We start from the raw sequence: 13424 nt of genomic DNA on the forward strand, positions 1-13424 counted from the left end.
ACATGATCTTTATGCCTACTTCTTTCATGAAACACGTTTTTGTGATTCATCATGTATATAACATGTATCAGTCCTTCATTCCTGTTGTCAAATAATTTAACTGTGTTCCAGAATGAAACTGGAGAACATTTGTAAGAATACAGAAATACCCAGCACTTAACAGTGTAAAATTCACAGTGGTCTGGCGGCCAGTAAAAAATTACCAGGCAGACAAATAAGTAGTAAAAAACAACCCATGAGGAGAAAATCAGTCAATCAAAACTGACCCAGAAATGACAGATATGATAAAATTAGTAGAAAAGGATATTAAAACAGTTCTCATAAGCCAAGATATGGAAACAACTTAAGTGTTCTTCAGTGGATGAATAGACAAAGAACATGTGGAGTGTGTGTGTGTGTGTGTATAATGAATATTACTTAGCCACAAGAAAAAAGGAAATCCTGTCATTTGTGACAACATGATGAACCTTGAGGGCATTGTGCTAAGTGAAATAAGTGAAGCAGAGAAAGACAAACGCTGTATGATACCACTTACCATATGTGGACTCTTACAAGGCCAAACTCATAGAAACAGTTGAATGGTTGTTACCAGGGGATTGGGGTGGGGGAAATGGGGAGATGTTGGTGAAAGAGTACAAACTTTCAGTTAAAAGATGATTAAGTTTTGGAGATACAATGTATAGCATGATGATTATACTTACTAAGACTGTGTTACACAGATAAAAGTTGTGGGAGAAGAGGTCTTAAGTGATCTCACCATAAAAAAGAAATGGTAATTATGTGAGGTGATAGAGGTATTAGCTAATGCTACAGAGGTAATCATTTTGCAATATATAGGTGTATCAAGTGAACACATTGTACACTTTAAGTTTACACAGTGTTATATGTCAATTACATCTCAAAGCTGTGAATAAAAAGTTATAATTGTACTCTGTGGAGAAGCTAAAGGACAGGTTGAATGTGTGTAGACTCGTGGAAGATAGTAGAAAAACAAATCGAACTTAGAGATAAAAATTACAATGCTTTAGTTGAAAAAATAAACTTGATGGGATTAACAGCAGATTAGACATGTAGAAGAAAAGATTGAGCATGAAGATATAGCAATAAAAATTATCCAAAATCAAACAGAGCAAACAGTGCAAAAAGTAAATAGAGCATTAGTGGGCTGTAGGGACAACTTCAAGCAGCCTAATGTATCTAATTGAAGTTCCTGATGGAAATCTGGATCTATACAAAGCAGTAACTAAATGGGTGAATATAAAACTTTTAAAAAATTTAAATCTCTTTAAAAGATAAACTGTTTAAAGCAAAAAGAACAAAAATGTGTTGTGGGTTTATAACATGTAGAAGTAAAATATATGACAATAGTGTTCAGGCAAGGAGAGGAGAAATGGAGGTTATAACAAAAAGCATAAAGTTTGGAAAGAAATTATCATTCATAGTTGACATGATTATATGAAAAATTCAAAACAATCTACAGATAAACTTAGAATTAATAAGGGAGTTTAGCAAGGTCTTGATATAGGAGCAATGTTTGATTTGAGAAATCAGTGGTATTTCTATATACTAGCCATAGACAATTAGGAAATAAAATTAAAAAGGTATCACTTATGCTAGCATTCAAAAACAGCAAATATCTAGGATTAAATGAAAGATGAACTCTACATAGAAAACTCTAAAAAATTACTCAGATAAAACAAAGGACCTATACGTAAATGGATACTATTGTAAAGAAGTCGATTTTTTCCTAAATTGATCTACAGATTTAATATGATTCCACAATGCTTTTTTGGTGGGGGCAGGGGATGGTAAGGGATTAGAAAATGACCAGCTGATCTTAAAATATAAATGGGATTGCAAATGGCAAACAGTAAAGAAAATATTGAAGAAAAAGATAAAAGACTATTTATACTTCCAAACAATAAGTAAAAGTGTGGTGGTATTGCTATAAGAATAGGCAAACAGACTTATGGAACAGAATTCAGTGTTGTCTTTCAACAAATGGTACTAGATTAATGGAAAAATCAGGTTTTCTATGCATGAAAGGCAAATCCAGATGTATCTAAGACATAAATATAAATGATAAAGCAATAAAGTTGGATGAAAAAGAATAAAATGAATTTTAAAAATTGGAATGAAGGGGGGACGGCCCGGTGGCTCAGGCACATGGTTAGAGCTCCATGCTTCTAACTCCAAAGGCTGCCGGTTCAATTCCCACATGGGCCAGTGGGCTCTCAACCACAAGATTGCCAGTTCAATTCCTCAAGTCCCACAAGGGATGGTGGGCTCCGCCCCCTGTAACTAAGATTGAGCATGGCACCTTGAGCTGAGCTGCCTCCCAGATGGCTCAGTTGGTTGGAGTGCTGGCTCTCAACCACAAGGTTGCCAGTTCAACTCCCACAAGGGATGGTGGGCTGCGCCCCCAGCAACTAGCAACGGCAACTGGACCTGGAGCTAAGCTGCGCCCTCCACAACTAAGACTGAAAGGACAACTTGAAGCTGAACGGCACCCTCCACAACTAAGATTGAAAGAACAACAACTTGACTTGGGGAAAAAAAAAGTCCTGGAAGTACACACCGTTCCCCAATAAAGTCCTGTTCCCCTTCCCCAATAAAATCTTAAAAAAAAGAAAAGAAACGGAATGAAGGAATTAATAAAGGTTAAGAAAAGATATCAATGCAATAAAAAACAAAGCTTTGTGTAATCCTTTAGCTAAATTTACTGCAGAAGTACAAAAAAGGATATATGATTCCATTTATACTTAGTTAAAAAATGGGAAAACCATTCATTAGTGGTAGAACTCCGTGTAGTGGTTACCTGTGTAAGGAGAATGGGGATGAGTAATGGTGATTGGGGGAGTGCGTGAGTGGGCCTTCTGGAGAGTTGTAATGGGCTGTGTCAGTGGTTCTGTGGGTGTGGACACCATGGTAAGCAAGACCCTTTTAGGCATTCCATGAGGTCAGAGCTATTTTTATAATATTAAAATATTATCTGCCTTTTCGTTTATTTTTGTATTTTCACTGATGCAGCAAAAGCAGTATGGAGACGTTAGCACGGATCAAGGCCGCGCCATCTAACTGTACTAGGTATCTTCACTGCCCCACACACTTCAGATCTTTAAAAAATATATTTTACTTAGGAATATCTTTGCTGAGGCAGGCAAAATAGTTTTATTTTTTTTTTTATTTTTTTTTTTAATTAATTAATTTATTTATTAGTTTCAGGTGTACAAAACAAGGTAATACTTAGACGTTCATCATTTATATCCCTCATACTGTGAACCCCCCTCCCCCCATCCACTATCCCTCCGACCTCACACTGAACCATCACATTATATATATAAAATTATAGTTGGCATTCATTAATGTTTAGCTTCTGATGTACAATGCCATGATCAGGTATCCACAGTATCCCTGAGGTGGTCTCCCAAATAGGACGCATGTCCATCGGATACCCAACAAAATCTTTACAACATTATAGAATACCTTCCCCAAATTAATTTTCAAAAGAAAAACCCTGAGGCCATCTTGTGGTTACCAGCTGCTTCCAAATCCCTTCACCTTTCCCCTTATCCCCAACCCCCTCCCACACACCCATCTAACCACTCTCGGTTTTTTCTCTGCGTCCCCAAAACTGACTCTGATTAGTTCATTCACATAGTCTTTTCTTTAGATTCCATATATAAGTGAGATCATATGGTACTTGTCTTTCTCTTTCTGACTTATTTCACTTAACATAATGTTCTCTAGATCCATCCATGTTGCTGCAAATGATAAGATTTCTTTCTTCTTTATGGCTGCGTAATACTCCATTGTATAAATGTACCACAGCTTCTTAATCCAGTCATCTACCGATGGGCATTTCGGTTGTTTCCATATCTTGGCTATTGTGTAAAGTGCTGCAATAAACATAGGAGTGCATACAGATTTTTGAATTGGAGTTTTGGATTTCTCCGGGTAGATGCCTAGGAGTGGAATTACTGGATCATAGGGTAGTTCCATTTTCAGATTCCTGAGATACCTCCATACTGTTTTCCATAGTGGCTGCACTAATCTGCAGTCCCACCAACAGTGCACTAGCGTTCCCTTTTCTCCACATCCGCGCCAGCATTTGTTGTTTGTTGATTTATTGATAATAGCCATTTTGACTGGAGTGAGGTGGTATCTCATTGTGGTTTTTATTTGCATTTCTCTGATGGTTAGTGAGGTTGAGCATTTCTTCATATGTCTTCTTGCCTTCTGTATGTCCTTCTTAGAGAAATGTCTCCCCAAGTCCTCTGCCCATTTTTTAATTGGGTTGTTTGTTTTTTTGGAGTTGAGTTGAGTAAGTTTTTTATAGATTTGTGATATTAATCCCTTATCAGATATATCATTGGCAAATATCTTTTCCCATAGAGTAGGATCCCTTTTTGTTTTATTGATGGTTTCCTTTGCTGTGAAAAAACTTTTTAGTTTGATGTAATCCCACATGTTTATTTTTTCTCTTACTTCGCTCGCGCGAGGGGATATATCAGTGAAAATCTTACTCCGGGTAATGTCCATGAAGTTTCTTCCTATATTTTCTTCTAGATATTTTATGGTTTCAGATCTTACATTTAAGTCTTTAAGCCATTTTGAATTTGTTTTTGTATATGGTGTAAGGAGGTGGTCCAGCTTCATTTTCTTGCATGTGTCCGTCCAGGTTTCCCAACACCACTTATTGAACAGACTATCTTTACCCCATCGTACATTCTTGCTTCCATTGTCGTAGATTAGATGGGCATATAGGCATGGATTTATGTCTGGACTCTCTATTCTGTTCCATTGATCTATGTATCTATTTTTATGCCAGTACCATGTTGTTTTGATTACTGTAGCCTTGTAGTATAGTTTGAAATCAGGTATCGTTATACCTCCTACTTTGTTCTTATTTCTCAAGATTGCTGAGGCTATCCGGGGTCTTTTATGGTCCCATATAAATTTTAGGATTATATGTTCTATTTCTGTGAAAAACGTCGTTGGTAGTTTGATAGGAATTGCGTTGAATATGTATATTGCCTTAGGCAGTATGGACATTTTAATTATATTAATTCTTCCTATCCATGAACATGGAATGTGTTTCCATCTATTTATGTCTTCTTTCATTTCTTTCTTCAGTGTTGTATAATTTTCTGAGTACAGATCCTTTACATCTTTGGTTAGATTTATTCCCAGATATTTTATAGTCTTTGGAGCAATTGTAAATGGAATTGTTTTTTTAATTTCTCCTTCTGCTATTTTATCATTGGTATATACAAATGCAACTGATTTCCGAATATTAATTTTATATCCTGCTACTTTACTAAATTCATCTATCAGTTCTAATAGTTTCTTGGTGGAGTCTTTAGGGTTCTCTATATATAGTATCATATCATCTGCATATAATGATAATTTTACTTCCTCCTTACCAATTTGGATGCCTTTTATTTCTTTCTCTTGTCTGATTGCTGTGGCTAGAACTTCCAGCACTATGTTGAATAGAAGTGGAGAAAGTGGGCAACCTTGTCTTGTTCCTGATCTTAGGGGGAATGGTTTTAGCTTTTCCCCATTGAGTATGATGTTAGCTGTGGGTTTGTCATATATGGCCTTTATTATGTTAAGATATGATCCCTCTATTCCCACTTTCTTAAGGGTTTTTATCATAAAAGGTTGCTGTATTTTATCAAATGCTTTTTCTGCATCTATTGATATGATCATGTGATTTTTATTTTTCATTTTGTTAATGTGGTGTATCACATTAATTGATTTGCGGATGTTGAACCACCCCTGCATACCAGGGATGAATCCCACTTGATCATGGTGTATGATCTTTTTAATGTATTGCTGAATTCTGTTTGCTAATAATTTGTTGAGAATTTTTGCATCTATGTTCATTAGAGATATCGGCCTGTAGTTTTCTTTCTTTGTGGTGTCTTTGTCTGCTTTTGGGATCAGGGTGATAGTGGCTTCGTAAAAAGTGTTTGGGAGTCTTCCTTCCTTCTGGATTTTTTGGAAGAGCTTGAGGAGAATAGGTGATAATTCTTTTTTGAACGTTTTGAAAAATTCACCTGTAAAGCCATCTGGTCCAGGGCTTTTGTTTGTTGGGAGATTATTGATTACTGATTCAATTTCCCTGGTGGTATTATAATATTCTGTGTGATGAAATGGGAAGTATGCATAAAACACTTACATTACATATTGAAGTGCAGTGGTTGCTTCAAGGAAGAGCATTTGAGTGATTAGTTTGAATTGGATGTTGAACTAGCTGCTTTGTTCATGGATTGTTGTTTTTTTCTTGCAAAAACCATGGATTATTTAGATTTGGTTATTTGGCAGAAGTTTTCTTGAAAATGAATAAAGTGAGTCTGTCACTTCAGGGAAAACAATTGACATTATCTCCTGCCAATGATAAAATTAGAGCTTTTAAGCAAAAAATAGAAGTTTAGAAAACTTATATTCACCATAGTGGGTCTGATAGCTTCGCAGTCTTTTCTAATGAGATTAACAGAGTATGAAAAATTTATTGCTTATGAGTATGGTTTCAGTTTCCATATTGTAACTAATCTTTAAAAAATTGTCACTTGTCATGTTTTGGTGTAGTATCAGAAAAGACTATTGACAATTATCTGAAAAGTCTACTAAAATATTATTCCCCTTTCCAAATAAATGTACTGGGGGTGCCAGGGTGCCAAAAAAAAAAAGTACACAAGTGGACACTTTGGTCAGCGTTGCTCCAGCAGTAGTTCGCTGTAATCACAAGTGTCTGATGCTGCTGGGAACCGCTTTGAGCCCCTCTTGTAATTGGAGAAGTCAAACGTGACTTGTACTCATCTTTTGTTATCGGTATATATTGAGTATTACAATTTTAATACACTTTTCCTTTCTTAAAATGTGTATACATTTTATTGGCACCCTCTGTATATGTGTGTGATGCTGGGTTTTCTCTCTATTCTTCCACCTAAATAACTTATGTAACAGAATGTAGAAGCAGATATGAGAATCTCACAGTTTCCTGTGAAGCCAGGCATTGAGAGTTTTAAAAAAATATAAAACAGTGGCACTTCTCTAATTTTACTTATTTATTGGGAGGAAATATTTTTTATGTTAAAATATAGATGGGTTTATAATTGTTATTTTAAAGTTGGTTAACATTAAATTTTTTTGAGTTTTAATTTCTAATATGCCAATTATTGACATATATCAACAAAAACAAAAGCTCTTCGACTCCTCAATTTTTAAGACTGTAAGCGGGGGTTATAAGATCTAAGTTTGAGAACTGCTCCTCTATGCTTCCATCTAGGTGGTGATGGAATGGGTACAAGTACGCCCATTTTGTAATAGATAAACTAGTAATTTGTTTATTTTCTCTATATGTTACATTTTAATAAAAGTGTTTATCCTCCTTCCAAATAAAGTAAGTTATGAGGATTTGTCCAAGATGATGGAGAGTATTTCTGACCTGAGTAGTAGGTAAGGGAGCATGGACAGGAGAGAATGAGCAGCCAAGAAAATGACCATAGAATGCTTGTAATTCATTGATGTATTGTTTCATAGCTTTTTGTTTATTCCTACAAGCCCATAAGTTGATTAGTTTTTAAATGAAGTTTACACTAGAAATATGTACCAGAAAAATCTTTGCTAGAGTTTTCTTTATTCCTTTTCATTTTTTCTTATACAATAGTCCCCTGTTATCTGTGGGGGATATATTCCAAGACCCCCAGTGGATGCCTGAAACCACAGATTGTACCGAATCCTATATACTATATATAAGTTCAACTTATAACTTAGGCACAGTAAGAGATTAGCAACAATTCATAAAATAGAACAATTGTAACAATATACTAGAATAAAAGTTATATGAATGTGGTCTCTCAGAATATCTTATTATTGTATGTAGAGTGTAGATACGCTGGACAAAGGGATGATTTATGTCCCTAATGAGACAGAGCAGGACAGCACAAGATTTCATTATGCTACTCAGAATGTACACAATTTGAAACTTATAATGAGTTGTTTATTTCTGGAATTTTCCGTTTAATATTTTCAGATCGTGGTTGACTATTGGTAATTGAAACCGGATATGGGGGGATTACTGTACTATTTTCCGTTATTAGTTTCTAGACACATAATTGTTTCTAGCGGATGTGAATGTGGATGTGTTTGGTTGTAGCTTAAATATAGAGGCATATATGCCTAGTTTTCCACAATTTTAGCCTCTTTTGGCAAATGTTTGGGAGCTTTGAGTATGACCCCATTTTCAGCACAGACAGAAGGATGTTGATTGCTCAGTTGGCTATTAAATTTAGTAAATATTTATACTGAGCAGAAAGCACTATGCTATTTATGATTACTTATTGGTGACTCAAGGAGCTAAGTATTGGATAAAAATTAGATCAAAATTAATTAGACTGTAAAGCCACTGTATCAGTTGTTTGCACAGATGTTGGAGCATAGAAAGGAAAGTTGGTAGTAGCATCCTTGAAGAATAGTTAGGCTAGTTTTAGAAATATCTTTTTTGTTTCTAATTAAAAATTATAATGCTTATTGTAAACAAACTCAAGCATTGTAAAAATATATACTATCGGTGATGAATATCTTCAGGAATACCCAGCCACTTGCTAGTAAACTCTTGTTAACAGTTTGACATACAGCCGTTCATATCTAATGCATAGATTAGCATATTATTATTTTAAAAAATTAGATCACGTATCTGTTGTGATTTTACAAATGTGTTGGATAGTTGAGTTTCCAATTTTCAATATTACATACACTATGACATCTCATTTTTAATAGAAATTGTATTTTTTGTGTTCTTTTTTAATGCATAAGATTTTGATAGAATAGAAAAGCATTTTTTGCTTAAAGCTTGAATAAAAATAGATTTATGCCTTGTAGAAATACTTAACAGTAAAAAATCTGTAATTCCCCTCTCACCAAATGATAAACTAATTATACCTGATAGTAAATTGAGTTTATGTACTTCTGGTAGCGATGTCCTTTAGTTTGAGAGTAAGTTATTATATTTCATGGTTAACATGGAGTTAGCAGTGAAGGGCATGGAATTGTGGTAGGTGGGCACCAAAGGAAAGACCACTACACTAACATTTTGTCTTTCTACCATATCTCAGCTTAGTTGTATTTTTGTAGAGTTGCTTTAAAAGTACTCTTTATAGTAGGAACCACTTATTCAAATGTTGCTTTTTTTCATTCTAGGTAACATTATACAACACTGATCAGGATGGTAGTGATAGCCCACGCAGTAGCCTTAACAACAGTCTCTCAGACCAGAGTTTGGCATCTGTTAATTTGAACAGTGTTGGAAATGTACATAGTTACACACCGGTAAGTCTTGGTGAAGTTAACTTCTTTGTTGAGTACTCATTTAGTGCTTAAAACTAAACCAAATGTAATTGAAATGCAAATGAAAAGTGAAATTGTGTGTTTCTCGTGCATGAATTCATTAGCTTAGATAAGTAGAGCAGATTTCTACCTTGATAGTGTCTTAATTGGGTACTTATATTTTAGCGAGTTAGATACAAATACATGGTTGTACTATGTTATATATCTTGGTCTACTTTGTTCCATCTGTTCTGTGTCCAATTGATAAGCAACTGGAATAGGAAGAAAGATTGTACTTCCGTCTAGCAAAGCTATATTTGGTGATGTTTTATAGTCCTTGGTAAAAGCTTAGAGCATGTGTGTATATCACCTTGTTTTCCAGCTGTAGATCTGAGAAGGGGATTTTGCAAACCCCAAAGGTTAGGATGACCTGGTACCCAATTGTTAACCAATTTTTGTCTGAAAAACCAAAACTATGCTATAAAGGGAACTGTGGGTGAGTATTCTTGCTCCTGTGCTGATTTTGTTACCTCTTATAAGAACATGACCCTTGGGTTATCTGATACTTTTCAAATCATTTGGCAAGTGTCCTCCCCCATAGACAGAACAGAGCCCAAGAGCCATACACCACTCTGTTATTGGTACAACTTTGATCTTACCAGATCACCCACTAGGATGAATAAATAGGTAAAACAATTACATAGAACCAAGGTTGGGGGTGGTGGTGGTGTGGTGGCTGAAATAACATAACACGAGGGAAACAAAAACCCAGGGAGCAGAATTAAAATTTTCATCGTATGTACGTAAAAAGAAAAGTGACTCTGTAAAACTGTTATCAATGCTCTAGGGAAAAAGGAGCTAAAATATTCTCCCAGAATGCAGGGGAAAAAAGCAGAGAAAGTAATAAATTATATAAAAGAAGAGAATAGATGAGGAGAATTGGGAATTATAGGTGTCCCTGAGGAAGAAACTAGAATAGTTGGTACAGAGCAGTCTTCAGAAGAAATAGAGATTAAAAGGGCTACTGAGTTGTTGGAAAAGTTAATGGGGAAAAAACAAACAAACCTCTGTCTAGACATATGATAGATTGTAAAATTTCAGAAGTAATCCACATAAATACTCGAGAAGAAATGATACATTGAAAGAAACAAAACATACTTCTCTTCCATAATACTAAATGCCAGAAGATAATGGAACACTTTATTTAGAGTTTTAGGGAATGGGTTTGGAATTATAAATATACCCAGCGAAATTTTCATTCATATGTGAAGCCAAGAAAATACAGAGCTTAGAAAGTATCCTACATTTCCTGTGCCCTTACTGAAAAAATTACTTAGCTGATCAAGAGGTAAATTAAATTAAAGCACTCAGTATATGTAAAAGGACTAGTTGGAGAATTGAAGCAAAGTGTGCAGATTTAATGATTTTAAGTTGCTTTTAAAATAATTTGAATGTAGAAAATCTTGAAACCAAAAGAAATCAAAGAACACAGTCCAGTATCACACGAAATATAGTAAGAGGAAAAGTTAAAAAAACATTATAGAACTAGGTGACAGAAGTAAGAACAAACATGACTGCTATACCAGTAAGAGGGTTAAGCTCCTCTGTTAAAAAGCTAGACATTGTAGACTGCTGTTTTTCATTTAACAAGATACCAGTTTGGTCATCAAGCACTCCTTAAGCGACAGTACAGCGTCAGCTGCTGGTTGGGCTTGTCACATGTCTATAGATTGAACCTGTAAGCACCCAGGGAGCCCAAATGAACTGAGATAGTTTTATTACTTATACCGACAGTAGAAGCCACATCAGCATGGTGTTATATCCTACAGGACGAGCCCCAATCAGAGGAGCCAGATGACAGACCACACATGTGGTGGGTCATTGTAGTGGAGGAACAAATTCCATTCCACGCCTAAGCAGTTGTACAACTTGCAGCTAGCTGTACCCTGTGGGGTAAGGTAGAGAGTTCCCTGTGTCACTGGAAATGGAGACAGATAAGAAGCTGTCTCTGAGGAACTTCCTGCAAGATTGAGAGATGGGCAAGAAACTGCCCCATCGCTGCCCTCCTCCAAGGTAGGATGGAGGATAAGAATTTGCTCCTCAAAAGACCACTTATCATCCCACGTTCCAGGATAATCGCAGGGGGTTCCACCAAGGCTCACAGCATCGTGCCATTGAGTCTTGCCTACATGGCCTGTGTGGAGACGTGGGAGGTTGCCAAAGTGCCAGTGGCCGAGCCATTCTTCTACACAGAATTCATAGTTTCCTTGTTATTGCAGACTCCTCGTGAGCATCATGTTGAAGGGCTGCATAGATTGACAGTGAGTGTTCAAGTCTTAATTTTTCAGAACACTAAACAAATGGTAGTTTACCAGCCTTTGATAAAATCTTTAAGAAATACAGCTAAAAATTTTTTATTAATTTGATTTCTAATTGTGTTGCCTTCAAAGATAATTCTTATTTTGTAGTTATTTATGGTGGTTTTTCCACCTCCTGCATAGCTCAAGCCCCTGATCTAGTTTGTTTGTCTCAGAATCTCCTTTGTATTTTACCTTTCATTTCTCATTTTCCCCTAGTTTCATTAAAAAAAAAAAAATTCCCCTAGAAATGATGAGTGAGATGGATTGAAGTTCCTTGCTGCTTCGGACAGTGCCATACAAACTGATCACAGTATTTGAGGTTAAATACTTTAAGATGAATTGAAATGTTAGTAGTTTCATAGTAAAGTGACATTTGAGATGAAATTGCTTCTGTGGAATTCTACAGAACTGGAAGGGTTCTAGGTCTAGCTCATCACTTATTTGTATGATTTTGTGATGGTTATTTAACTTCTTTGAACTCTTTCCCCTATTCTGTGAAATGTGGAGATTGGATTAGATTTCTATGGTTCTTCCGGATCTAAGTTAACAATTTTATGGTCTGTGCTTTATATATACCAACTTTACCAACTTAAACAAAGGACGGGAAAGCCGAAGGCAGGGAAGCTATTTCCTTTGGATTCTAGAAACTAGTTTAATATTTTTAGTTATCCATGTTATGTAACAAACTGATTCTGATACAGAGCTACTAAATTAGTAGTATTTTCTTTTAATGTTAGGTGACAAACCACCCAGAACCAGTCTCTCAGTCATTGACTCCTCAGCAGCCACAGTACAACCTTCCAGAACGAGACAAGCAACTACTTTTCTCAGAATATAATTTTGAAGATCTCAGTGCCTCATTTCGGAGCCTTTATAAGTCAGTTTTTGAGCAGTCACTTAGTCAACAAGGTGAGGTTTTTTAAAATACTTTTCTGTAAAGTAAATTTTTATTGAAAAATTTTCTTTTAAGAATTATTTTCACGTAACAGCTGTTATATTTCCTTAATCTTAGAACATTGTCATCATAATCAAGATTGGATGCTCTTTGTGCCTTTACTATGCTCTGTATGTTTATATCATAGCACAAGAATGGCAGATACATTTCATCTTACATGGCTACTTCACTTGATTACTAGTGGTGTCTTGGAGTACTGCATTGAAGAATTCTGACATTGCATCTGTGCCATGTGGGAAAGACTGCCATGGTTAATTAGTGATGTCTGGCATGTAAAGTGTTTGGGTGGTAAATGTTGCCTTTTTGTTCAGACTGGTATTAGGAAGGAGGTAACTATTGGAATGGTAGCACCAAATTTGTAATTTCATGTATGGCACTTATAAGTGAACATACTGGTTAGTGATATGCTCTGGGTCATTATTTTATATAACATATTTAAATCAAATTTTAACACTAAAAGTGATTTTGGTTGAGATGCAGTCTTATGTCTCAACCAAATGCTAGGTAATTGCTATTATATGTTACTGTGCTGTTAGCTGCTGATTTAATTTTAGTCAAAGTCGTGATAGGATCAAAATGTCACCTGTCTTTATCTCATAGAACACTAGTCAGATATTGATAGGAACGAACTCTACTGTTGAAGCATTTCCTAGCTTCTTCGTTTGACAGATTAACTATTTATACCCCAACTCAGAGTTTATCTGCTCACTGCAGTGAACAAAATATTTTAGACAAAAATCCGGTCTTTATAGAGTTTACATTTTAATACTTGA

At 35.5% G+C, this 13424-nt stretch overlaps 1 protein-coding gene across 5 annotated transcripts in view; it reads left to right on the top strand.

Moving 5' to 3' along the window:
• The window catches only part of FOXJ3 (forkhead box J3), a 125288-nt gene that overhangs the window by 95450 nt on the left and 16414 nt on the right, over positions 1 to 13424 (top strand). For all 5 annotated transcript variants that reach the window (XM_081057827.1, XM_081057830.1, XM_081057828.1 and 2 more), the window contains 2 exons: positions 9211 to 9339; positions 12434 to 12605. In XM_081057827.1, coding sequence (XP_080913953.1) covers positions 9211 to 9339; positions 12434 to 12605 — 301 coding nt within the window. The remainder of the gene's footprint in view (positions 1 to 9210; positions 9340 to 12433; positions 12606 to 13424) is intronic.

This window comes from Rhinolophus hipposideros (genome assembly GCF_964194185.1).
Source record: "Rhinolophus hipposideros genome assembly, chromosome: 8".
NCBI lineage: Eukaryota > Metazoa > Chordata > Mammalia > Chiroptera > Rhinolophidae > Rhinolophus > Rhinolophus hipposideros.